Genomic DNA, 25,023 nt, shown 5'->3' with positions numbered 1-25,023 from the left:
TTAATAATACAATTCCTCTAGGGTCGAAGTAAATATGAGTTCAACTCTCAATGTACCTTAACTTTTCCCAAATCCTCCTCCTCCTCCTCACCTCTACTCCATCCAGAATCCACAACCTTTCTTTTCCCTCTGTGAAGAAGTGAAGTGTCAATAGAGTAAATCACATGATTAGCCATAACAATTTTCAATACCAATCACCTCTTTGTATGAAAACTCCCAAGATTGAAACAAGGAATAAATATGTCGACATAGAACAAGTATACTTTGGAAGGTAACAAAGTAGTTGCCAATATATTTTATGGTACCAAAGTAAATGATATTTAGTTTATTTGATACTGGACATTGCCAACTCATCCAAGTTGACTGACTTTACCCATTCATAGGTGGAGATCATTATGGCACAAGCCGGGGCCACCTTTGCCAACCTTGGAACCATTCCCTTTGTGAATCCCATCAATCCCTCCTCTCGGTAAATCTCTTTAGCATGATAAATTGCTGATGTCCTATTCCTACTACTACTAATAATACTGTTGTTTTGGTTTGATTTGGATGCCGCTGATGATGTCGATGATGTTGAATTCGATGGATTGTTACTCAGTTGAGCAGTCATTTGTATACGTGTTTTGATCAGATCGATTGGAGTTGTCACCACTGCCGCAATTGATCCACTCATTGCTCCAGAGACAAAGTTGATATAGAAAGGAGAAGCACGCTTCTTATGTTCCGATGTGATATTGATACTATAGCGATCCAACAAGTTATTCTGTGTGTTTGTGTTGCCAACATTGATCGAATGAATGATTGATTGAGTGAGTGGAGCCAGATGTATGATTGATCGATGATGCCGATGATGCCGATGATGCCAATGATTGATTATGTAAAATGAATCAATGGTTGGTTTGATGGATGTATGTTAGTATTTACTCCAACATCAACGAACTAACTTGCTCACTCGCTCGCTCATTCACTCACCTTGATTATTTCGTAGCATGACCAGTAAATGGCAGAGAATGGAACGTCTCTCATGAGTGTAGGAGACAGACCACGCCACAGACCAGTAAGTCCAACATTGCCAACGATCTCGCGTATCAATGGAACAAAGTGTAATGTCTTCCTATTAGTGATGCCTTGTAAATTTGTTCTAATCAATTCGAAAGGTGATGTGACTGTGACCGACACGACACGACCAAGTGAGCCAGCAATCAATGGTGCAATATACACATTGTCCTTGTCCGTGTACCTCTCTATATGTTGTTTAAAATACTCATATGTTGTAAAGTGTCTAAGATGTAGGTGGAGGTCAGTCGTCAGTGTGTCACTTTGATCAAAGTGTAACATACATTGCAGTACTTGGTATTGTCATCAAGAATGAAGGCGTCAGTCCACGCCATAGAGTGTGTAAACCTTCATTCCTTGATATCTTGATTAAGGCATCGATTGTTCCAGAGAAGTGTGATGATGATGATGCTGCGTTTGATATTGTACCAGCAGCTGCAGTAGCTACATTTGGTTGATTCTGTAATCTTGTCTTTACAACATCGAGTGGTGTCAATGCCATTGCAGTTACCATGCCACCTGCAATCGAAGCAAGCATCTGTTTCTTGATACTGAATTCATTAAAGTGTCTATGACTCTGTGTTGCTGCCATGTCCTTTTCATCCTTCTCTACATCATCGAACTTTAACTTGAATCAACAATGAATGAGTGAGCGAGTGAGTAGACGGACATCTCAAGACCCTAACAATCACAATCAACAACATAACATACTTTGCTCATTTTATTTGTATATATATGTTTGTGTATGTTTGATACTGTTATACATCAACATTAAGTTATAAGTTGTTGTATATATTTATATTCGTCGTCTAGATTGTCGTTCGTTTAATAATTGAAATGACACATAATCACGACTCGCATGATGATTCTTTCATCTTTTAACTTCAAAGGTGTGGGTCTGGAAGATTGGGATTCTGTTGTTGCCCATCAGAGTGGGAACGACGACCAAGTATGATGATTATTCCTCGTTACAGTACTCGACAACTCCATCACTTTATCATGTTCCAATGACGATCCTTTGAGAACTATGATTGGTTTTTGAATCGAACCGAATCATATTTTAATTTCAGACCTAATTATTATTTTCCAACATCAATCATCTGATCATTATTTATGTGTTTTGTTTATCTTTGTTAAAGTTTATGTTTTATTAAGGTTGGGAATAGGGATGTAAAATGTACCTTCTTTTGGTTCACGTTTAACATTGAATGAAGACGCTCGAAGTAGATACATTGCTCTCTATAGGTGTGTTGAATGGGTCCTCAATATATATTGGTAATACTGTGAACTAAAGTGATCACACCATTAGGTAATGCTACATTTGTTCAAAAGCCAAACCTCATTGCCAACGAGTATCCACAATTTTATGGGATAACAACAAAAAATGAATAATTGGAACTTCTTCTTTGTCGTTTGTTCAAACATTCTTTCACATTGATTTCACTCTACAACATATAATATAATATAAACAATAATAATGAGACTATTGCCATTCATTGGAGCTGTACTCATTGGTGCAGGAAGTGGATACTACATATTCAATGATGGGTATGGCTGACAAGATTGATTGAGACACGATGTTAGACAGACAGACATACTAAAATCAGACCAATGATGATGATGATGATGATGATGATTTCATTCGACTATGAACAACAAACAAGATTGAGACAGGTATCCAATGAGCTGAAAAGGGAAAGAGAGGCTACCTTGCAATCATCAACACAGACACCAACATCAACAACAACATCAACAAGCAGCCAGACAACAACAAAGAGCACAACGGATAAGTGAACCAATCTGGTCATCAGTGATAACTATACTTCATTATTACGATCGCAGCACAATATGGATACCCTCGAGGTGATGTCATATATGTCTGTAAACTGTGCTGAATGATGGAAAATGAATGAATGACTACCTGTACAGCATCTTTCTACTCCTATACTTCTGATTGTATGTATATATGATATGACTGAAGCAAATGAATCAAAACCAACAACATACTTGTGACCTAACAATTCAATCAAATACAAGACGAGTCTATAGAAGTTGATTGGAAGATGTTCATTGATGTATTGCAGTTAGATAGACACGTTGAATGAATGATGGACTGATTGGTCGTGTAGATCGAGAGATATTCCAAATGATTGATCATGGTATGGTTGTGATGTGTGGCCCATCGTGCCAAAGAGTTTATTTATTATTATTTTTCTGGTCCTTCCCTCGTATCCATACCCATTCGCATCTACACCTGCACCAGATGACGAATACAAACATGATCATGCATTTGATCCTGCTCCCGAGCCACCTTATCCATTAACATAACCATAACCATAACCATATCCTCCAGCTGCCCCTGCTGCTGCTGCTGCTGCTGCTGCCGCCGCTGCTGCTGCTGCAGCTGCCCCTCCATCTCCGTATCCGCCGTATCCGTATCCATACCCAGCTGCTTTTGAACCAGGACCGGATGATGAATAAGAAGATGATCCTGCATCTGCTCCTGCATTTGCTCCTGCTCCTGCTCCTGCTCCACCATATCCATAACCAAATCCTCCTCCTGACCCTCCTCCTCCGAATCCAAACCCACCTGAACTAAAAGTATTAATGGATTGTTGTTGGTAATTGGTAGAGCTCTGATGTGATGAGGAATGATGTCCACCAGATCTGGAGCCTGCTAAAGAAGCACCAACACTGAGATGTTTGAGACAACCTTGAATTGTTTTGTAAATATATTGGAACAAGTTCTATTTCTACAACTATTAATACTTACTGATTAGAGTCATTATTTGGATATCTGGATATTGGTAATTTTGGTCTATCAATCAAATGATATGATTTAAATAAATAGTAATGAATTTGGAAACATTCTACATTATGATATCATAATTGAATGGAATGTAAAACCATGGTAAATGTTTGGTTGTAGTAATGTCAACTAGACAGTTAGTCTACATATCCAATTAATATTTTATATTATTTTATTAATAAATATTGATAGATTGGTTATAATCAAACAACAATTTATCCTGTATTACAAATTGTTTGTGATCCATGTGGGTGAGCACTGAGTGTTGGGATTGATCACTATAGCTAGCAATGATCATTCGTTTCGGGGAATAGATTAATCGACAAATCACATTCCCGATGTCCTCCGACCATCCGAAATGAACTTCCAGTCTGACCAACACGTACTAGTTCCGACCTCCTTCTTTATTATTCAAATAAACTAAACTAAATAACAAATAGTATATTAAGTTGATTCAATAGGTTGAGTGTATTAATATTCTTGAACTTCTTTCTATCCTATTATGAGTCATACTGATGAAATCAACTCCTTTTGGCGAGGTCAATGACCCTTGAGAGATTACTTATACTTTCGGCCAGTTTATATGTTCACAAACAAATATCAAACGTATCAATCAACATGGACTCAATGGTGATTGAGTCCAATCAGAGAGCTGATGTGATTGTAACTGCATTATCAACATTGTCCACCTTGATCAAACCATGCTTTGGTCTAAACGGTACATTCCAAATGATGTTACCAAGTCATGATGATACCAACAGTAACCACAATGGAGGTGATCAACAACAGTCAGCAGACTCTATAACACTTACCAATAAAGCATCAGAGATACTAAAGGTATACATAACTTCGCTTCACTTGCTCAATCAATGAGTAGTCCCTTACTAACCAACCTACTTACTACCCACTTAGTTGGTCAAGCTAGATCATCCAATCAGTGATATAATCAAGAGAACAATGACATCATTGGAGTACGTTGCATATGATGGAGGTTGTCAACTTGTATTACTGATTGAGAGACTATCTCGTGATGCAATGGAGATGATTGAAGATAGACACATACATCCAATATCATTAGTTTATGCACTTCAGAAGCTTGGAAAGAGAATTGAACCAATGTTATCATCATGTCGTGTATCATTGTTGATGAATAACAACAGTGATGATGGTGAACGACTCAAACCTGAAGACATTGATGCAATGTCAAGTGATCAGATCAAAGAGTTGATCATTAATGTGGACCCAAGATTGTTATACTCAACAGTTCATTCATCGATATATACCAAGCTCAAGGATCAACAACAGGCTAGTGAGGTGGCTGATGTCGTCTCTGGTATGATGATGGCAATGTACAACAAGAGAACAGTATCACAACAAATGAGACAGCGTATCAACTTTAGAGATCAGGTCATCATCACTCCAATCATTCAATCATCGAACAAACATTTCAAGTCATCTTTCATTCTCAACTCTTTCATCTTGGACCTTGACCATCATCATCACATGACATGCAAGACTAGCGAGTCAATGTCCATTATATTGATCAATGAGCCATTGGAGATGGACAACTCAAAAGGTGATGGCAACTCTGGAAAGATTGCAGACACAACAGCCATCTCATTCACTTCATCACAACATATGAATGAATTGTTGGACAAGCAGAAGGATATCACAATGTCAAAGATTAGAAGACTGCGGCAGCTCAATGTGGATGTTGTAATATCGAGTTGTAACATTGATGATACATCAATGAAGATACTTAGTGATGATGGTGGCCCCATCAATGGCAGGCCAATGATGGTCTTAAGGAATGTCTCCAAGCAATTGATGGGAGTGATCTCAAAAGGACTGGACATCAAATCATTGAATAGCATCTTACATCAGACTACCAACATGGTCACCAATCCTAATACTGGTGATGATGATAGTTGGCAACAATCATTCAAGAAACACTTTGTTGGACGAATGAAACATGCGACACTGTTAGACATCAACTCAAATAGCCTGTCATCTTTAAAGTCAAACAAGGTTCAATTCAGCGGAATAATATCACGTGATGATGGTCAGTTGGTCGAACAACCAATGATGGCAACAGTAATGCTCGTGGCCACTACACCCCTGACACTAAGATACAAGGTTGGCTCATTCGTCACTGGATGTGGCGTGGCCAAATGTTGCTTTGAGGATCTTTTCATACTTCCCGGAGCTCAATCAGTTGAGTTGTCAATCGCCAAACAACTTAGGAGACAACAACAACAGAATAAGGAAGATAGTAGTGGACTGGATGTATTCGATATTATGGCAAACAAGTTGATGGCCAGAGCATTGGAATCATTGTCAAATATATTGCTGCTCAACAGTGGATCACAAACACTTCACATCGATCTATTACATCAATACAATAACAATGACGACAATGATGGCAAGGGCATCAATCTGGACTTGCGAACAAGGACAACCACACCATTCATCGACCCATCACATCATGGCATCTACGACACCTATCGCTCCAAGTTATTCACAATGCGCAATGTCATTGATGTCGTATGTCTCTTGTTAAAGATAGACCAAATAGTGTATCCGAGACAGACTCAGCCGCACCAACAGTCACCGCCACAGCAACAGTCACAGTCACAGCAAAAGCAGCCAAACTATATAGAGTTCAAACCACCTCCTCTCAATATACAAATGGCAGAGCAGAGACAGCTGGAGCAGACCAGGAAGAAGAACCAGATGTTCTATTCAAAGAGTGAGGTGGAGCGTAGACAGAAGCTATCCAGTGCACTGCTGGGTACATGAGGCTGCTTGAGGGTGTTTACAACGATAGCCAACAAGTGTTGTTGGCTTCTTTAATTTACCATTAAATGGATAAGGCTGCTCGCGAGCAATGTTTGTTGATGGATAATGTCCAACTTCTTCTTCTTCTTCTTGATCTCTTCTTCATATTCATCTTCATATTCATCTTCCTAGTCTCAGGTGAACAATGATCATTTATCTTACTGGACAACTACCATCCATGCAATGAAGACATAAAACAACAACACTGGATATGCTGCCAATGCCTTTCGACTGGGTGGAACTGATGATGCCAAGAATCCATATGATGCTGTTGTTGATGTAGATGGTGATTGATATGTTAGTCATTGTTGCTGTGGTGCTGTCCAAGTCTGTCCTTATCTATCTATATCGTCAGTGAGAGACATACCAAAGGTTGACCAGAATAGACATCCTCCAACAATTGGCAACTTGATCAGAATGTGCAGGTTGTGAATGAAGAGTTGAACGACCCAGATGACAAATGTTGCTATTGTCAATGGGAAGACACAGTAGCCTAGAACACAGACACTCTGAAACAGTGATCTAAAAGTGTTGGTTGTTAGTATCAAGGTCACCTGACTTGACTCGACTTGACATGACATGACATGACATGACTTACAGATTACCGCCAAGTAGTTGAGCATTGATTGTTACTACACCTGCGCCTACCCATACAACTACGAACACCAAAGCGAATACCAGTGCACGTTGATCGTCCTTTGCAGATGTACTAAGCATACTGTTTGTGTTTGAGATTGATTGATTGATTGATGAGTGAGCGCCTATATAGATTTGGTATCGCGTTGCCTGAACACCTACATTGCCATTAGAAGACATAGAAGCAATGGACCCCAAAGGTCCCAGTCCCTCAGTACTGAAACAGCATTTCCACGAGGCAATATAACATGATATAACTTATATCCAACAGTCTTGATATCTCTAAGCTATAATTATCGATGTATATGTCAGACAGAGATCTCTATCGCAGTATCTAATGACCAATCTATACCTACAATGGTCTTATAAACTGGTTCATCCAATGTATTCATTGGTAGGCTGCTCTGTTGTGGTAGGTTCATTCTATTTATCTATCTATCTATCTGTTCTGTGTTTGTTTGTATATGATCTGTATTTGATTGTTTGTATGTTTATAGATTTCAATCAGACAATGTATGTTTGATTAAAGTGATATATATATTATATATGTAATAAATGGTTAACAACAACTAAATGAAGGAAGCCCCGCCACCTTCACCATCATCACCATCAAACACACACAACAACATACACCTACCTTCATACAAACACACACTTTCACTTTTTCTCGTGCCCTTGAGGAGTGTGGCGTGTCATTCACTGGCTATCCAGGAGTGAGTTGAGGTTGCCAGCATGGCAACAGGCGGCAATAGTCATAATGTTAACCGTAGTAGTTTACTAGAGTCGATAGATAGTTTTTAAAGATGACAACTAGAATCGTTTAATATATACTCTTTTGCTACAGCTTAATGGCAGTAGAAGCTGTCCATAGCCTTGGCCAAAGTGATATCATTCTTTGACAGTCCACTGCAGTCATGAGTGGCCAAAGTAACCTCAACTCTGTTGTAGACGTTGAACCACTCTGGGTGATGATCCATCTGTTATGTATGTCGACACATGAACATTGATTGAATAGATTGATTAATATACACAACACTTTGAGACAAGCTCAACTATCACTAGAATAAGTATTGAGTTGTCATACCTTCTCAGCAACGATAGCAGTGCGAGTCATGAAAGAGAAAGCCTCAGCAAAGTCCTTGAAGGTAAAGGTTCTCTTGATGGCGTCTCTTCCTGATGGGTCCATTGTCCAACCAGAGATGGTTGGGAGCAAAGTAGTTCTCTCCTCTTGAGTCAACAATGTAGGTGCCATAATGTTTATATGTTGTTGTTTGTATCTGTTACTTGTTGTTGTTGTGCAAAGCTTCTCTTCTTTGATGAGATCATTCAAGTTCAGATTTCATCGGAGTCATGATCATTCCATTTCGATTCAGAACTTCACAACAAGTACAAACATTAAACACAAGTGTAGAATTGGACGATCACTTCTTGTTATCGAAAGTAATAGTAGTAGTTCATATATTCCAATCCTTCTAACATTAACAATCAATCAATCAGTCAATCAAGTCAATCAAGTCAATCAATCAAACAACCCTCAACCCTACTTCACTACCCACACCAACCCAACACACTACACAATACTCAACCCAACCCTCAAGATGTTCATTCACAAGTGTTGTGGGTGAGAAGGAGGGAGGATAGATAGGGAGACAGAACAGATACACTTGATCGTCCAAGCCCGGGGAAAATGGAGAATTATATGTTGATGTCATCTCGACAGATGTATGGATAGATTGTGGGGCATGAATGTCTCAACATGTTGGTGAACAGTTGTTGTGTTGGGGTACATATATATATATGTTATATGACTCGTCAAAGTGACGAGTAATCACTCATCCACTCACTCACTCATCCACTCACTCACTCATTTCAATCACTTCCAACCAAGTGTCAAGCGTCTGAAGCATGAATGAATGAATGAAAGGTAAGAAGCAGATAATATTTCGAACACATTCGTGTGTACCTATTGTTGTGTCCATCAACCTGAATTCTGAGTGTGACGCTCCACAAGTAGTTCAAGTGGTCTACCTGGCTGGCCGAATGAATAAATGTATGAGTGGAGGTAGGTAGGTGAGTCGACTGAATCAGTGAGCCCGATCAACACTGGATGGCGATGACAGCAACGACTGATTCGATATATGTTTGTTGAAGGATTATCCTTCATATATATATATGAATGCATTGTAATTTTTGGTCATCAACAAGAACACAAAGTAGTAGTAAGTGCCATCATCATCATCATCGTCCAAGTAGGAGGAAGGAAGTAAACATTTAATAGATATATATATATTATTATTTCCAATCATAATATATTCCTTTATAATCATTCAATCAATCAAGTATATAATTATTCCTATATTATTATTATAATTATTATTATGGCAGTATTATTATTAAACTTGGATAAATTAAATCCATATTTGTTCGACTATCAAGATGTGGAATTGAAGCTGGACGACTCACTCTTTTACAATGTGTTTGGATTGCCAATCGAGGTGACCAGCCCCAATCAACCATTGATGATGTTCCTGGTCTACTTTGTAACACCAATAGTCATCTTCCAAATATTGTCACTTTATGGAGTCGGGTGGCTGCTACAGATGTTCCCGGGCGCGGCGCAACAGACCAAAATCCTCCAGCAAAAAGGTCGTCTATTCGAGTTGTACCAACGAGTGATCAGAACAGTATTCGCCGGTCCCATTCTTTATTATAGTCTGACGGCAATATTCAACAAAGAAAGAAGTGGAATCACAGAGTTACACTATGTTTACATTGCAACAATGTTATTCCACATTGCCGACTTTGCTATTCTGGTCATCTACAAGAGTACCGCCAAAGATATGTACCTCCATCACATCGTAACAATTGTAGGATGTGTTCTTTGTATTGTAAGTCTGTCAATGATGTCCAGTGTATATTGATTGATCAAATTGGCTAACCTATTGATTGATTATAGACTATTAAGAAAGCCTTCATTACAGGAGCATTCAGTTTGACCTTTGATGTACTTGTTCCATTCAGTACTATTATCTCTTGGAGCAACAACTACAATCAAAGATTCACTCTACTTTACATCATTAGCTGTTTCTTCTCACTTGGTATGTATTCTGGATATCGCCAGCAGTCATCAAAGATCAATGATCATGTCCTAACTCCCTCCTCCGATCATTTAATATTAGTTGGATTGATCGTTCACAGGATTCCAACCAATATCTGGCTATTGTATACAGCATTTGGACGATTTGAATTGGGACAGTATATAATTGCCAATCTAGCTTCTGCTTCTATTTTGTCGCTAGAGTTGCATTGGACCAAACTCATTGCAAGGAACTTCTTCCAATCCATTGATGGTTATCGCTCGATAAAGAAGAACTAAAGTGATTTGGATAGAGTGGACTACTATGTATTGGTACACCTTACTCACTCGCTCATTCACTCGTTCACTCGATGGACAACATCTCCTTCTCGGTTTATTTGTACAAGGCGGCGGGTGCGCTGATCAGAAGAATAAAGATTGATCAAATGATGGTCCTTGGAGCAGCTTCCAGCTCGATGGTATCTTAAACTCGATCTTATCTCCTGTTAGATGGGATTGATTGAATGTCAGTATGGTCTTCAGTTCAATCAAACATGAAGCAGTAGTCTTACCCTTGTTTGCCAAGCCAGTGTAGACGGCCAAGTGATTGGCCATGTTGATTGCATCTGGTGTGTTCTCTCCTTCCGAACAGAAGAGGACAAGTGCTAGCATTGGGATGTTGGGCTGGGTATTGTTTGACGAACGCATCAACTCACGACCAAGTCCAGTCAATCGATCACTCAGTTGGATGATGTCACCATCGACCTCCACCTCAGTCTCCATGCGTGGTACCAAACACAGTTGCTCGGCACGCTCAATCGACTTGGTCAAGTCGGCGGCGGCATTGGCAGCAACATATCTCAGCTGTGTTCCAGTCAACTGCGAGTCGGTTCGCTTGTTGGCATTGGTGCTCGCTAGGAACAGAAGCTCCCTGAATCCAGCCTGCTTGTACCATTGTAGCAGACTGTTTGCAAACTTGTGAATGCAGCCTTCCAATATAGGTGATCGTTGTTGTACCAGTGTGATCTTGGCTTGCTGTGATTGAAACACCTCAACACTTAGTGACATTGTACCTTGTTGTTGTCCACCTTCTGTTGTTGAATCGAATGTATCATTGCCAATCAAAGGCACAACATTCTCATTATGTATGAATCCAACTCTCTTCAATTGATAAGTATTGATAATCAAGTCTATTGCTAACTGTGGCACATTTCCAAGTGTCAATGCAGGCTGTAAGTATGTGATTGATTGAGTGATGCGAGTTAGTGGACTTGTCTCAAGTGTGTTGAGTAATATAGGTATCGTCATACCCAAATCAATATATTATCATTGAATGTAGTCTGTAATGGTACACCATCATTGATAAGAGGGAAGTAGAATGAATCTGTGCTTGTCATTATATTATGTATTTGATTGAGTGATGTTCAAGCGTTGAATGAATGAATGAAAGTCCAAAATGAACAAACAACTTTCATTCACTTTGATCTTGATCAACAATGATGATGGATAGTAATAACAATTCAATGTCAACAGAACAACAACAACAACAACAACAGCAAGGTAACCCTCAAGAGTTGTTAAAGACTGTAGAGGACTTGGTTGAGGAACTAAATCGATCAATAATAGTAATTGAAGAGTTCCAAAGTCAAAGCCAGCCTGTACTATTCGAGAAGTTGTAAGTAGTAATGTTCAATATCACAGTATGACAGTAACTAACTACTTATATAACATATATATATATATATATAACAGAGGAAAGATTATAACATTATATAAGAAGGTTGAGAGTCAGAAGGACTTGTTTGATAATGTCGAGATACCTTTAGAGATATTCAAAGTGATTGATCAGAGTAAGAACCCTGATCTATATGTTAAAGAGACACTTCAGAACTGTTTAGTAGCGAACGAGCGAACAAAGGGCAAGATTGAATCAATCAAGGTATGTATATCGTTGATGTGGACGGCAGATCAACAACGACCTAGCTATTGACCAAAGTATGCCATGTATACAGTCCTTTAGGAATGAGTTGGATCAACACATGGCCAGTGCATTCCCCGATGAGTACAAGGTGTACTTGGAGAAGAAGCAAGATGATCAACCACTGCAACAACAACAACAAGAATCACTGTAATATATAGTCAATGACAACTGTACAAAGGTCATAATCAATCAATCGATCATCCTTCCATCCATCATTGTTTGTCATCCATTAGAATCAGCGCAATAGCTTTAATGTATATATGCAAGAAGGGCAACAACTACGACAACCCAAAGACGATAGACGATTACTTCTTCTGCTTCTTCTTGGCCTTCTTCTCTGATTCAGACTCTGATTGAGACGACAGCTCAGACTCGGACCTGTTGTTGATCATCAAATACAAAGTTAGCAAATGGTCATTCTATCAATCAATCAATCAATCAATGTTGATGGCTAACAATACATACTCTTCAGTAGATGGAACATAATCTTCGTCGGACGACTCATCGTCAACCAACTGCATTGGTGTAGCCTACAATAAACATGTGAGAGAAGTGAGTGAATGTTAGCCAATGGCCTGTTGGTCTCCATCATCAAAGCAACTTACTCCTTTATCTGGAACTGCGACCTTGATCTGTTTCTGGTTTATAAAGTCAAGCAACAGACTGTACTCGTCCCTGTAGATTGATTGATTGATGTGTTTGTTAGAGAGATGAACAAGGAGGACGAGGTTGAGGTTACATACTTGAGAATGTTGGTGAACTGGATGGTGGAGGAATCCTTGAGTGTGATGATCATGTCGAATGTACGACTGGTCGATGAGTTACGGCCACTGCCAACGGTGATTGGTGCACGTGAGAAGTCGATAAGTTGGATGTCGGTGTACTTGATGTAGGTGGGCGGCTTGTGGATAAAGAAGAATGAACGTTCCAGTGGATAGAGGTTGCCCTCGCTGGCCTTTAGCGAACACTTGATCGAGTTGGCTTGATTGAACGATTGGAAGTTGCCTGGCACAATAATGTTCTTTCCAGTCATCGATGTCAATATCCTACGCACCAACACATAGAATGTTCCCTTCATCGTTGGGGACAGCTTGTCTTGATACTTTAGTTGTGCCTCCCTAGTATAGTAAAGTGTGTTAATGCGTTGTTCGTACATGTTGATTGACTTGGCATGACATGACATGACATACTCTGATAGGTTGAGCTCGAGTGAAGCCTCCTTCTCCTTGGGTATCTGAATGACGAGATGGGAGTACTTGGTGTTGCCTTGACGAACGGGTGGGTCCAAGCTGATGACAAAGAACATGTTGTTCTGATCTTGACTGGGCAGTTGGAATAGCTTCGAGATGATGTCGTATGATATCTTGTAGTCGTGTGTCTTGCCGTGCAGTCTGAGGAAGTTGGGATACATCTCCATCTCAAAGCGAGCACGTGGCGTCAGGAAGTTGATGTCGCTGAGCTGGGCAATGCTCTTGCCCACGTTGCTAATGTCTGACTTTGCGAGCAATGTCTCTTGGAAGTCCTGAATGGGATGCTCCTCGTCCTCGTCCTCCTCGTCGCCGTCCTTTGCGTGGGTTGGCGCAAAGAAGCGCAGCTCGACCAGCGACTCGTCCTCGTCGTCGAGTGTCGAGTCGTTCTGGAACTCAATGGTCAACTCGTTCTTGTTGTTTGGGTTGACGATTGATTGAGACACGTCGCTGATGGGGAACTCGAACGAGGTCTTGCCGTCGATTTGGAATGTGACCATTGAGCCAGCGATCGAAGCCACACCAAAGTTTGAGCCCTTGGTCGAGAGCTCGGCCGTCACAAGGTCGACGTGATAGCTCTCTGATAAGAACTTCTTGAGGAACTCATGGTCCTGCTCTCTGAAGCCATCAAACTTGACGATAGAGCCTCCCTTCATTGCCAAGTTCAGTTGATAAAGCTTTGGTGTCAATCTAATCCATGAAGCCTTATCAACATCCTCTGAAGTAACTGTCTCACTTCTGCCTGCCTCTGTCTTCCATGCTAGACCAGCTGAGTTTATCTTTAGTGTACCTCTTGTCTGTTGTTGTTGTTGTCATTGAGTGATGTTATGAGTGAGCGTGTGAGTGATCGAGCGAGTGTCAATGTCTGACGTGAGTATCTTCCAAAGTACGTACACCTCCAATTCTTCCACCAAGTGATATATTGTTGAATTGATGAACTGAGGTCATGTCTGTGTATTATATGTATGTATGTATGAATGAATGAATAAAGTAAATGTACAAAGCGAAATTAATAATGAAGTGCGCCAATTTTGCTTATTTTGCCATTCAAAATAAATCAACAAAATTATGTTTGAAGTTCGATTTATTAGAAAAGTAAAACAATTATGGTCTTCTTTGATCGTCCATATTATTCAATCACTAAAGTATACTTTGGTGAGTGCAAAAGAATCTACATCTTTGTTTGATAAGGAATAAGAGAATATTCACCAAAAATGTCCTCATGTTGGATGTGAGAGGAGAAGGAGGAGGATAGGAGAAGGAGGAGGGATAAAAACAGTTTGGTACCATGGGAGTCGAACCCCTATATACCTAGACCCTGTCCAGTTCCAACTACAACCTAAGACCACTTCACATAGGTACTCTGATTAATATTAATATTAATTAATTATTTATACTTTTATTTATAATATAAATTATTACTTTACGGTACTACTATTTAATAGGATTCTAAAAAAAAATATTATAATAATAAAATAATTTTCATCTAATCTATTCTCAGACAACCATTCAGTTATTATTATTTTTGAATCAAAGTTTATCTTTGATTGAGCTGGAATTATTATTATTCCTTCTACAACTAAACAAAGGTTGATTAATTAATATTTTAATTATTATTATCACCACATTTGTTGTTAACTCCCAACTCATAGTTGAAGTGTCCTTTTTTGATACTTGTATTAACAAACAGTATATTTTAACTTATTATTTATTTATTTATTTGTAAAACTATTAATTCCTGTGTTTATTCTACAATACACAAACCAGAATGACCAACTCGGGTCATCATAGGATCCTGATCTATTAGTTGTTTCCATTTGTTATCTTTAAATGAGTATCGATAATTCTGGTTCTTGCCACCAAGATAGATAATACCATATGATCGAACGAACACCAATTGATTATAGGGTTGGAACACCGGGCAAGGAGATAGTTGTTTTGGTTGATTGTTTCTTATTTCGTACCTCATGAATGTGTTTCCATCCAAAAAGTACACATGGCCACTTTTATCGAAACATATTGATTTGGTATCGATCATTGTTGAGGCGACCATCGTGTGAGTGACCTTGTTAATAGTGTTGTAAGAGACCAGATTTCCGTGATTGGATGGGGCTCCAGCACAATTCAATGTATGTCCACCAGCTATATAGATTTTGTTGCTTTTGAAATGGATTGTAGCCTAGGCTACAATTTGTAGGCCTGGCCAATCCATAGGGAAGACGTCCGACTGTTCTGAACTTTTGTGTGACAATGTCGAAACAATCCACACGATCTAATAAGTTTCGATTTGGGTCGTAGCCACGGACCAGATATATGTGATTGTTGCCATCGTAGGAGGTTGATATGAAATGGCCACCTTTCACTCGGTCAATGTCACCTTGATAACATCTTCTCTCTGCCAATGTTTGATCGCAATGTTTGAATGATGGTCTCATCAACTTCACATAGTGATATATGTTGTAATTGAGGGAGACTAGTAATGACACTCGGCAGGGCATTTATAAATTCTTGACAATCACCTTCAAAGTCAACAATGAGGGATTGAACATTATGATAAACGTCATGATGTCGTTGTAGTAATGTATCAATATCATTTAAATAAGGATTATCAATATGAAGTGAGTTGATATTCTTGATTAAACAATAAGGTGATTGTAGATGAATGATATCTTTGGAGAGTTGTGTATTGTTGAACATCTTATTCATATGATTTGATACAATCTTAAAGAATCTCTTTGATACCAATGATAATGAGATCTTCCATCTCCAAGCATGAAGTGGATCATCAAACACAATGTCAATGATCCTCGTATATATACTAACATTCATTATCTCCATCAATATTATTATCTCTTAGTCTTGAATTGATTCCGAAGTTGTTTGAAAAATGTATGATCTATTGTTTGTGCTCCCTAACGTCCAAGCCATCACTGTTGCCCGATGACTCTGTACTCAAGTTGAATGTAAGTGACATGGACTGGATGCACAACAATCGATTGGAATCATTCAATATGTTAACAATCAATCAATTAATCAATCAATCAATCCAACAGTCAAGTACCTCAGTTGGCCAATGTTGAGTGAGTGGATTGGTTCCAGAATGTGTAGTTTCCACTCATCTCTATCAGTTTTACCATTTCCATGTACCCAATCCGCTGTCTCATTATGTCTGTTAATCGTCAACAATGGATAGAATGACTTTCGTATAATAATATGTTCACCATGCTCCATCTTGATTGATCGAGTACCATCAAACGTAGTAGTGAACTTGATAAATAAAACAACTGGCCCATCCTGTCTACATGGCTATTGCACTTGTGTGAGTTTGAATGGGTTTAAATTGAGTGAGCGCAAGCAGGGTTTATTGCTGGCATATCAAGACTCTGATGAGGAAAAGTTCTTTGGATGACCAATGGTGACTCTGATGGTGTTGTCGTGGTAGATGATGTAGTTGATTTAGTTGATGCAGCAGCAAGTCTGAGCTATGACTCCATAAAGGTGTCCATATTGAAGAGAGTATGCTCATTCAACTTTGTTGTTGACTCCTCAGTGCATGTGATGCCAATCGTTTGAAGTTTGAAGAGTTGCCATCTGAGATTGGCGATCTGATGAAGGCTGAGTTGATCAAAATCTGCATCTGCTCTTGATTCTGAAGCTTGATGTCCTGGAGAAGTTGTACCATCTTCGCAACTGTGATAGAAACATTATTAGTATCAATCGAACACTTAATTCGCTCTTATATGTACTTACGATCATTGTCATCACCTCCTCCTGCAGCACCGGCTAGAGTGTATATGTTAGTATTGAATGAAGACATTGCGCCTATGTTGTTTGTACTTACGAGCTGGGGCAACTGGTTTGACAAGTGCGGTGAGCTTCGCAACATCGCCTACTGCGAGAGTGTTGAAGACCTGACCTCGTAGATCGCTGTTGGTTAACACTGAAAGTATTGATTCATGGGTATTGACACGTTGTTGCAACATTGTTTGGGACAGTGGGTTGGCCACATCGTCAGGTACTCCAGCTTTCAGCAGTAGCTGGAGGAGCTGGGCTTGGGTGAGTTGCTGCTCCATTGATATGGGTATAGGGTTACTAAGAGATAATGCAAAATAATAGTTGTAGTTGTTGTTGTAGTATTTGTAATATTTGTTGTTGTTGTTGTTGTGGTTGTGAATAATGAATGAGTGAGAAACAAAGTTGAGCCTTGAGAAGCTGTGGTGTGAAAAGTGATCTGTTCGTCCCAATTTGGTAAATCAACTACAAATAAATTAAATTAAACAATTTATCTCTAACAGATATAACATGTCATTATGCAAAAAATACTATTGGGACGAGAACTCAGAGTTCAGAGAGCGTCACAAAGCATACATCAAACAAAAGGTAAGATGCGAGTGCGGCTTCGAAGTTGGTCGCACCAATCTCAATCGACATAAGCATGGCTACATCCACAAACAGTTGCTGGCCAACAAATAAGTTCAAAGTGATATAAATTAACATCTCAATGTTAATATATAGAATGAGTAGATCAACAAGAGACATTGGCGGCAGACTGAAGAAGACGGGCGTGACCGAGATCAAGCTCACAGGCAACTACACAAGAGCAGACATCGAACGAATCGCGCAGCGAGACAGCAACACGCTCCAACGCTACGGTGCCAACGCCAGAATTGAGGTCGTGCTCGACTACGGCAATCATCAGTATCGATCAGGCAGGTTCACCAAGGTAGGCGAGCCGATCATCATGTTTGATCCTCACGAGTACGATGGCGCGCCCATCACAGAGCCTGACACATTCAAATCGTTCTACATCTACGTACATCAAACAAAGGGAAAGGCAGGTGGCTGCGACGGTGAATGGAGCAACTGCCTCTACCACTGCCTCCACGATGCCTACCCAGACCAGGTGACAGAGCACTACGGCAAGCCATCACAACTCAAGAAGGACCTAAAGCTCAATGTCGATCAGAAGGTCTCTATCAAGCGGATCCCAGAACTCGAGGACAGGCTCAACATCAAAATCAACGTCAAAGGTGATCACTGCTACGCCTCGCCCAGCAAGGCAACAAGAGAGGTCAACCTAATACTAACCAACGGTCATTACAAACTAGACAAGGAAGGCACTTATGCAGGCAAGGGCATCAGATACTCTCGACACAACGAGCGAGATGTCTACATCAAGCCAATCGTATTCAAGTATCTCAAAGGAGAACAGGTGCAGCTCTACGATGACGACGAGTACAGCACCATCACATTGCAACAGTTTATCGACAAGAAGAGACGCAAGTACCAAGACAAATGCGAGTACATCCGTATCCTCTCGGGCATGACTCTCGAGGAGACGCTTGACTCGTTCAAAGCTGATGCCGACGCGCTCAAGGAACACACTAACGGCGTCATCGACATGTACACAMAGGACAGAACATCCAAAGGCTGCGATCAAGCTGTTCCTCTCGTACAACAAAACTGTCAAACCAGAGCCCATCGGTCAGATGGAGGGCGAGTGGATATCAAAGGCATCAGGTGGCCCATTGATGATGGCAATTCAACATGTTGGTGCTCTCTTCAAATATGACGTCGCTAGGATGTATGCAGCCATCTTGAGAAGCAGTGGCTTCATGATCCCAATCAAGTGTGGCGAGTTCCAACATCTGACCAACGAGGAGCTGAGCGCAATGAAATCAATCCCATTCGGTATCTACCGCGCCACCATCGTTGGCACTCATGGCGCCTTCAAGCACAACAAGAACAACTACTACACTCACTACGACCTCATCTTTGCCAAGGAGCTAGGGCTGACATTCAACCTCAAGACTGGCAACAAGGCCAACGCGCTCATCTACGACAGCAGCTGCAGGAAGTTTGGCTCCGATTTGTTTGGCAAGTACATCGATCAGGTACTCGGCTGGATAGATTCATGTGAGCCCAAATCTAGACTAGAGCAGCTCTGCAAGTGTCTCTATCAACGTCTCTGGGGCGCTCTCTCCAAGCGCAACAAGACCAAGCAATGCGTCAACATGGAGTGCGACGCAGAGGTGATAGAGACCAGCGACGGACAGAGAACGATCAAGCACATTGATATCAACGTTGACGAGTACTACTCAATCGATCGCATCACTCCAACAGCCAATGGCAACGCGATGGTCAAGTCGGCCTGCAACACCGACATGTTCGACACACCATTCGCTCGCATCATGCCATTCATCATCTCTCGTGGTCGCAAGATGATTGGAACGATAATAAAGGACGACATTGACTGCATCAAGCGCGTGCACACTGATGGATTCGTCTCGACCAAACCATGGACACAGAAGACAGGCAAGAAATCAATCGATTACCCCAAGTTGGGCAAGGCGTGTGGCGACCTGCGATATGAGGGATACTGTCCCAACACCAGAGTCAAGAACATGACCAAGCCAGTTGGATCGTTCGCCATTGGGATATGGCAAGGCGAAGGAGAGTTTAAAATATAGACTACTGGATATAATGGAAGACAGCACGGAATTGTTTATCAATAGCCAGGGAGAGTTAACCAACAAGATAAATTCAATCACTGATCGCATTCTAAAGGAGCGTGAACAGGATATCAAAGCAGCAGTGTCTAAATATAATGATTCAGACAGCGATTGCGATGACCTGTCAGACGATGATTCGGACGACCTGTCCTACGATGATATTGAGGACGCTGACCCTTCCATGTTCCGGTATCTTGACAAAAAAGACACTGCCAGGCAGGGCTCCTATTCATCGGATATAGTTAATTTTTGGGACGATGACCAACCGACCCGATTATTGGTGAATAACTGTCGACGAGTTATGAATACAAATAATCATTTGACAAGTTAACAGTTGTTCATATTCATTCTATTTATATTAGATTAATTTATCTTCTACATCAGACTCGGGTTCGATCGAGGATGAACTGGTTGATGGGAATAACCTATCCTCAGGAGGTGGGCGCTCTGGCTGGTTGTTGATGTTGTTGTTGGAGTACTTGGTCCAATAGCTCTTGTACTCCAGCTTCAGCATGTTAAGCGCCATGTTGATGTAGATGATTCAGAATCACTAGACATTATGTAAATATGTAATAATAATAATAATAATAATAATAATAATAATAATAATAATAATAATAATATAAGGTATTAATTTGATTGATTGATTGTTTGTTTGTTCGTTCGTTGACCTTGTCGCTACCTTTATACGTACTGTATTGTGTCCAGATGGCGCCAATTGGATATGAAGCTACTCTTGCTCGTCATCATGTAGAGTCTTCCAAGCCGTCTGWAATGTTTCTTTCTCCATTCYATGTAAGGCTGCACTCGCTCTTACTCGCTTAATCATTAATTAATGACCCTCTAATCATTCTAAACTGTCTACATGTGAGGCTGCACTCGCTCCTACTCGCTTAATCATTAATCGATTGTTTACTCTATCCCTTCTAACAGCCGACATATGAGGATACACTCGCTGTACTCTCTTAATAATTAATTGTTTGTTGACCCTCTTATTATTCTAAACAGTCTATAAGTGAGACTGCACTCTCTTACTCGCCTAATCATTAATTGTTGACCCTCTTGTCATTCTAGACAGTCTACATGTAATGCTGCGCTCGCTTGCTTGTATTAATGGATGCAATATTATTACTAAGAGTAGTAGGATATTATATTTGTAATGTAGTTGTTTCGTTTGAATGAAATGTCTTTGTTGTGTCGTTGCCGTCCGTTGTTGTCTAGAAAGTGAATAAACCGCGCCAACTTCGAATAGATTCGAATAGTCTGTGTGTGWGTGAAAATTTGAAATAAATTTATTTAACTGAACCGTCGGGTCGGATGTGAATCGGTTTCGGTTGAACTTCGAGTCATGCTATGTGAATAGGAGCCCTGCTGCCAGGGCATTGAGACAGTTGAAGAGATGGTATAAGTGTGCCCAGGAGGATATCCATAGGCAAAGAGTGCAGTTGGTGAAGGAGCGAGACCAATACAAGGTTAAACTGAACAATATGATTGCCGAGCTGTTCTCCATCTACAAGAATCAAGGCCTACAACACAGAGAGGATACCGTGCGATGTCTGCGGCAAGTTGATCTCGCGGCACTTGATGAGGAAGCACGAGAGGAGGATGCATTGAGAGGCCTTTAATTAGAACTGAGCAAAAAAGTCCATAACATCTTCTTCCTGAGCATCGTGCGGGAGAGGCTGGACGACAATGAAGGTGAGACCCCATTCTCCAGGTTCGGTGGTTCTGATGTTGAGGACAGCATCATTAAGAAACTGCTTGGTATCGGCCACGAGGTCGGTGTAGTGACCGTCGAATCTTGTAAAATAAAACTGTGATGATGATGTGTTTAAAGCTCCGTTTCGAAGGACAGATCTTCGAAGATCCTCGAACGAAACACGAACGAACACGAAGGCGAACCAATAATAAATTTTTTCGACGGTTCGTGAGTTTCGCCCATCTTGGTGTCTGTTCAAGGTGTGGTTTTTCTCGCACACAATCACACTCACCACACATGAAAAAAAAGAGTGAACAGGCACTCAACCAACACCTCAAGCACCTCCTCTGACCATTCATTCTCTTTAGTGAAAATGTTGACCTTCTGATCGACATTGAGCTTTAGGTCCTTCTTGAGTTGTGATGGCTTGCCGTAGTGCTCTGTCACCTGGTCTGGGTAGGCATCGTGGAGGCAGTGGTAGAGGCAGTTGCTCCATTCACCGTCGCAGCCACCTGCCTTTCCCTTTGTTTGATGTACGTAGATGTAGAACGATTTGAATGTGTCAGGCTCTGTGATGGGCGCGCCATCGTACTCGTGAGGATCAAACATGATGATCGGCTCGCCTACCTTGGTGAACCTGCCTGATCGATACTGATGATTGCCGTAGTCGAGCACGACCTCTATCCTTGCGTTGGCACCGTATCGTTGGAGCGTGTTGCTGTCTCGCTGCGCGATTCGTTCGATGTCGGCTCGGGTGTAGTTGCCTGTCATCTTAATCTCTGTCACGTCTGTCTTCTTCAGTCTGCCGCCAATGTCTCTGGTTGATCTACTCATTCTATATACTGATTAAAGATAATTAGTTTATATCACTTTGATCATTTGTTGGCCATCAACTGCTTGTGGATGTAGCCTTGCTTGTGTCGATTGAGATTGGTGCGACCAACTTCGAAGCCGCACTCGCATCTTACCTTTTGTTTGATGTATGCTTTGTGACGCTCTCTGAACTCTGAGTTCTCGTCCCAATAGTACTCTTTGAATAATGACATGTTATATCTGTGAGAGATTAATTGTTTAATTTGATTTAATTTATTTATGAGTTTCCAAAAAAGGGACAAGCAGAATCTTCACCACTAACACTCAAGGCGCAACTCACTCATTTATTATTCGACCAACAACATCAACAACAACAAATACTACAACAACTTCATCAACGAACTGTACATACATAATCTTTACTTCTAATAATACAACCAGTGTCGAGCGATGTCGGACGAACACATCAAAGATAGAGCAGCAGATATCGTCAAGAAGAATGACACACCAAGCTCGTAAGTACAAACAACATCGGCGCAATGTCTTCATTCAATACTAACATATACACTCTAGCCGGTGCTGCAGGAGGAGGTGATGACAATGATCGTAAGTACATATAAGAGCGAATTAAGTGTTCGATTGATACTAATAATGTTTCTATCACAGTTGCGAAGATGGTACAACTTCTCCAGGACATCAAGCTTCAGAATCAAGAGCAGATGCAGATTTTGATCAACTCAGCCTTCATCAGATCGCCAATCTCAGATGGCAACTCTTCAAACTTCAAACGATTGGCATCACATGCACTGAGGAGTCAACAACAAAGTTGAATGAGCATACTCTCTTCAATATGGACACCTTTATGGAGTCATAGCTCAGACTTGCTGCTGCATCAACTAAATCAACTACATCATCTACCACGACAACACCATCAGAGTCACCATTGGTCATCCAAAGAACTTTTCCTCATCAGAGTCTTGATATGCCAGCAATAAACCCTGCTTGCGCTCACTCAATTTAAACCCATTCAAACTCACACAAGTGCAATAGCCATGTAGACAGGATGGGCCAGTTGTTTTATTTATCAAGTTCACTACTACGTTTGATGGTACTCGATCAATCAAGATGGAGCATGGTGAACATATTATTATACGAAAGTCATTCTATCCATTGTTGACGATTAACAGACATAATGAGACAGCGGATTGGGTACATGGAAATGGTAAAACTGATAGAGCACGACAAAGTATCCCTTATCATTATTCATTTTTACACACGACAAACACCCCCAAACATTAAATGTTGTCGACAAACAAATAATAATAATATTGTTGTATACGAATATATTATTTAATTGATTGAATGATGAGTATATATGAATGATTAACGGTCAATCAATCAATCAATTACATTTTATCAATCATATTTGGTTCCAGTGTGGAATTTATTGATTTCCATATTTGTTATCGACCTTAAAGACGCCAAAAAGTGGTAGTTGCAATCGTCAGGACATGGTCGTTGTCATGGTCATGGTCATAGTCAAGGTCATGGTCATGGTCATGGTTATGGTCAGGTCGTGATCGTCGTGTTCATGGTCGTGTTCATGATGGTCGCTACCGTATACAGTCGCCAAGGTCTCCTTTGTCATGATGGCCACGACTGCCACGACTGCCACGACTGTCACGACTGCCACGACAGACACCACTGCCACGACTGCCACGACTGACACCACTGCCACAACTGCTACGTCACGACCATGTACAGCGTGTTATCAATCGCCACAACAGTCTGATGGTATTGGTGGGTGTTGTTACTGTTGCTACAATCCAGTATGTCAAGGAAACTATGTCACTGTTGATGATGGAGTGATTGATGTTGGCCCATTGTCTGCTGTAGTGTTGCGACGGTCGTCAACGTACTCATTGATGTTGGCCTTTGTCGACACAACAGTTGATTTAGTGGACTACACAACAATTTTATCGTGGTGGTGTCCATGAGGTCCAATGAGGGGCCTCTGGTGCATCTCTCACTCAACAGGGGTCTCAAAAGTGCACAAATGGAGGATCACCACCACTTGAAGGAGTGCTTTATTCAACATTTTATTGATGTTTTGCGTGGTGGTGTCCATGATGGCTTCCAATGTGGGGTCCGCGACGATTGAGTGTTTTGCTCCAAGCCAGTGATCAATCAATGAGGTGTTCGAGGCGATGAATCTGTGTTGCTGTTATGTGTTTGTATGATATGTTCGCTTTGAAGAATGACTTGCTTGCATCCTTCTCATACATTTTAATTCAAAATAATGCAACAATAATTCATCCTCTCATATCAACAACCAAACATGTCCTCACGAGTTAGA

The 25,023-nt window shown here is 40.7% G+C and overlaps 14 protein-coding genes across 14 annotated transcripts; 6 read left to right on the top strand and 8 right to left on the bottom strand.

The window, feature by feature from the left end:
• Positions 1–331: 331 nt before the first annotated feature.
• On the bottom strand, positions 332–1,690 carry SAMD00019534_051210 (hypothetical protein; the record flags this gene model as incomplete). The annotated part of the gene is made up of 4 exons (XM_012899592.1): positions 332–555; positions 595–718; positions 973–1,282; positions 1,341–1,690. Coding segments are annotated over 4 exons (1,008 nt in total), but the record flags the coding sequence as incomplete, so codon positions are not given.
• Positions 1,691–2,533: 843 nt separating this feature from the next.
• On the top strand, positions 2,534–2,847 carry SAMD00019534_051200 (hypothetical protein; the record flags this gene model as incomplete). The annotated part of the gene is made up of 2 exons (XM_012899591.1): positions 2,534–2,604; positions 2,721–2,847. Coding segments are annotated over 2 exons (198 nt in total), but the record flags the coding sequence as incomplete, so codon positions are not given.
• A 457-nt stretch (positions 2,848–3,304) lies between these two features.
• Positions 3,305–3,842, bottom strand: SAMD00019534_051190 (hypothetical protein; the record flags this gene model as incomplete). The annotated part of the gene is made up of 2 exons (XM_012899590.1): positions 3,305–3,651; positions 3,830–3,842. 2 exons carry the CDS (start codon positions 3,840–3,842, stop codon positions 3,305–3,307), a joined length of 360 nt encoding a protein of 119 aa, XP_012755044.1.
• Positions 3,843–4,492: 650 nt separating this feature from the next.
• SAMD00019534_051180 (hypothetical protein) lies at positions 4,493–6,664 on the top strand (the record flags this gene model as incomplete). The annotated part of the gene is made up of 2 exons (XM_012899589.1): positions 4,493–4,702; positions 4,778–6,664. The coding sequence occupies 2 exons, from the start codon at positions 4,493–4,495 to the stop codon at positions 6,662–6,664; spliced, it is 2,097 nt and encodes a 698-aa protein (XP_012755043.1).
• A 197-nt stretch (positions 6,665–6,861) lies between these two features.
• Positions 6,862–7,761, bottom strand: SAMD00019534_051170 (hypothetical protein; the record flags this gene model as incomplete). Its single annotated transcript, XM_012899588.1, has 5 exons — positions 6,862–6,971; positions 7,071–7,225; positions 7,302–7,421; positions 7,502–7,626; positions 7,696–7,761. 5 exons carry the CDS (start codon positions 7,759–7,761, stop codon positions 6,862–6,864), a joined length of 576 nt encoding a protein of 191 aa, XP_012755042.1.
• Positions 7,762–8,190: 429 nt separating this feature from the next.
• SAMD00019534_051160 (hypothetical protein) lies at positions 8,191–8,627 on the bottom strand (the record flags this gene model as incomplete). The annotated part of the gene is made up of 2 exons (XM_012899587.1): positions 8,191–8,316; positions 8,424–8,627. Coding segments are annotated over 2 exons (330 nt in total), but the record flags the coding sequence as incomplete, so codon positions are not given.
• Positions 8,628–9,717: 1,090 nt separating this feature from the next.
• SAMD00019534_051150 (hypothetical protein) lies at positions 9,718–10,712 on the top strand (the record flags this gene model as incomplete). Its single annotated transcript, XM_012899586.1, has 3 exons — positions 9,718–10,227; positions 10,296–10,437; positions 10,519–10,712. Coding segments are annotated over 3 exons (846 nt in total), but the record flags the coding sequence as incomplete, so codon positions are not given.
• A 126-nt stretch (positions 10,713–10,838) lies between these two features.
• Positions 10,839–11,657, bottom strand: SAMD00019534_051140 (hypothetical protein; the record flags this gene model as incomplete). The annotated part of the gene is made up of 2 exons (XM_012899585.1): positions 10,839–10,918; positions 10,988–11,657. Coding segments are annotated over 2 exons (750 nt in total), but the record flags the coding sequence as incomplete, so codon positions are not given.
• Positions 11,658–11,938: 281 nt separating this feature from the next.
• SAMD00019534_051130 (hypothetical protein) lies at positions 11,939–12,547 on the top strand (the record flags this gene model as incomplete). The annotated part of the gene is made up of 3 exons (XM_012899584.1): positions 11,939–12,090; positions 12,168–12,354; positions 12,428–12,547. The coding sequence occupies 3 exons, from the start codon at positions 11,939–11,941 to the stop codon at positions 12,545–12,547; spliced, it is 459 nt and encodes a 152-aa protein (XP_012755038.1).
• Positions 12,548–12,701: 154 nt separating this feature from the next.
• Positions 12,702–14,591, bottom strand: SAMD00019534_051120 (hypothetical protein; the record flags this gene model as incomplete). Its single annotated transcript, XM_012899583.1, has 6 exons — positions 12,702–12,774; positions 12,862–12,926; positions 13,002–13,071; positions 13,140–13,514; positions 13,587–14,440; positions 14,538–14,591. The coding sequence occupies 6 exons, from the start codon at positions 14,589–14,591 to the stop codon at positions 12,702–12,704; spliced, it is 1,491 nt and encodes a 496-aa protein (XP_012755037.1).
• Positions 14,592–17,169: 2,578 nt separating this feature from the next.
• Positions 17,170–17,716, bottom strand: SAMD00019534_051110 (hypothetical protein; the record flags this gene model as incomplete). Its single annotated transcript, XM_012899582.1, has 3 exons — positions 17,170–17,333; positions 17,394–17,426; positions 17,485–17,716. The coding sequence occupies 3 exons, from the start codon at positions 17,714–17,716 to the stop codon at positions 17,170–17,172; spliced, it is 429 nt and encodes a 142-aa protein (XP_012755036.1).
• Positions 17,717–18,159: 443 nt separating this feature from the next.
• On the top strand, positions 18,160–20,113 carry SAMD00019534_051100 (hypothetical protein; the record flags this gene model as incomplete). Its single annotated transcript, XM_012899581.1, has 2 exons — positions 18,160–18,944; positions 19,057–20,113. The coding sequence occupies 2 exons, from the start codon at positions 18,160–18,162 to the stop codon at positions 20,111–20,113; spliced, it is 1,842 nt and encodes a 613-aa protein (XP_012755035.1).
• Positions 20,114–22,142: 2,029 nt separating this feature from the next.
• Positions 22,143–22,688, bottom strand: SAMD00019534_051090 (hypothetical protein; the record flags this gene model as incomplete). Its single annotated transcript, XM_012899580.1, has 1 exon — positions 22,143–22,688. The coding sequence occupies one exon, from the start codon at positions 22,686–22,688 to the stop codon at positions 22,143–22,145; it is 546 nt and encodes a 181-aa protein (XP_012755034.1).
• A 478-nt stretch (positions 22,689–23,166) lies between these two features.
• SAMD00019534_051080 (hypothetical protein) lies at positions 23,167–23,497 on the top strand (the record flags this gene model as incomplete). Its single annotated transcript, XM_012899579.1, has 3 exons — positions 23,167–23,182; positions 23,241–23,273; positions 23,334–23,497. 3 exons carry the CDS (start codon positions 23,167–23,169, stop codon positions 23,495–23,497), a joined length of 213 nt encoding a protein of 70 aa, XP_012755033.1.
• Positions 23,498–25,023: the final 1,526 nt, after the last annotated feature.

Source organism: Acytostelium subglobosum (genome assembly GCF_000787575.1).
Source record: "Acytostelium subglobosum LB1 DNA, scaffold: scaffold9, whole genome shotgun sequence".
Classification (NCBI taxonomy): Eukaryota; Evosea; class Eumycetozoa; order Acytosteliales; family Acytosteliaceae; genus Acytostelium; species Acytostelium subglobosum.
Note: the sequence above shows the minus strand (reverse complement) of the source record. Positions and strands in the feature narration are given on the sequence as shown.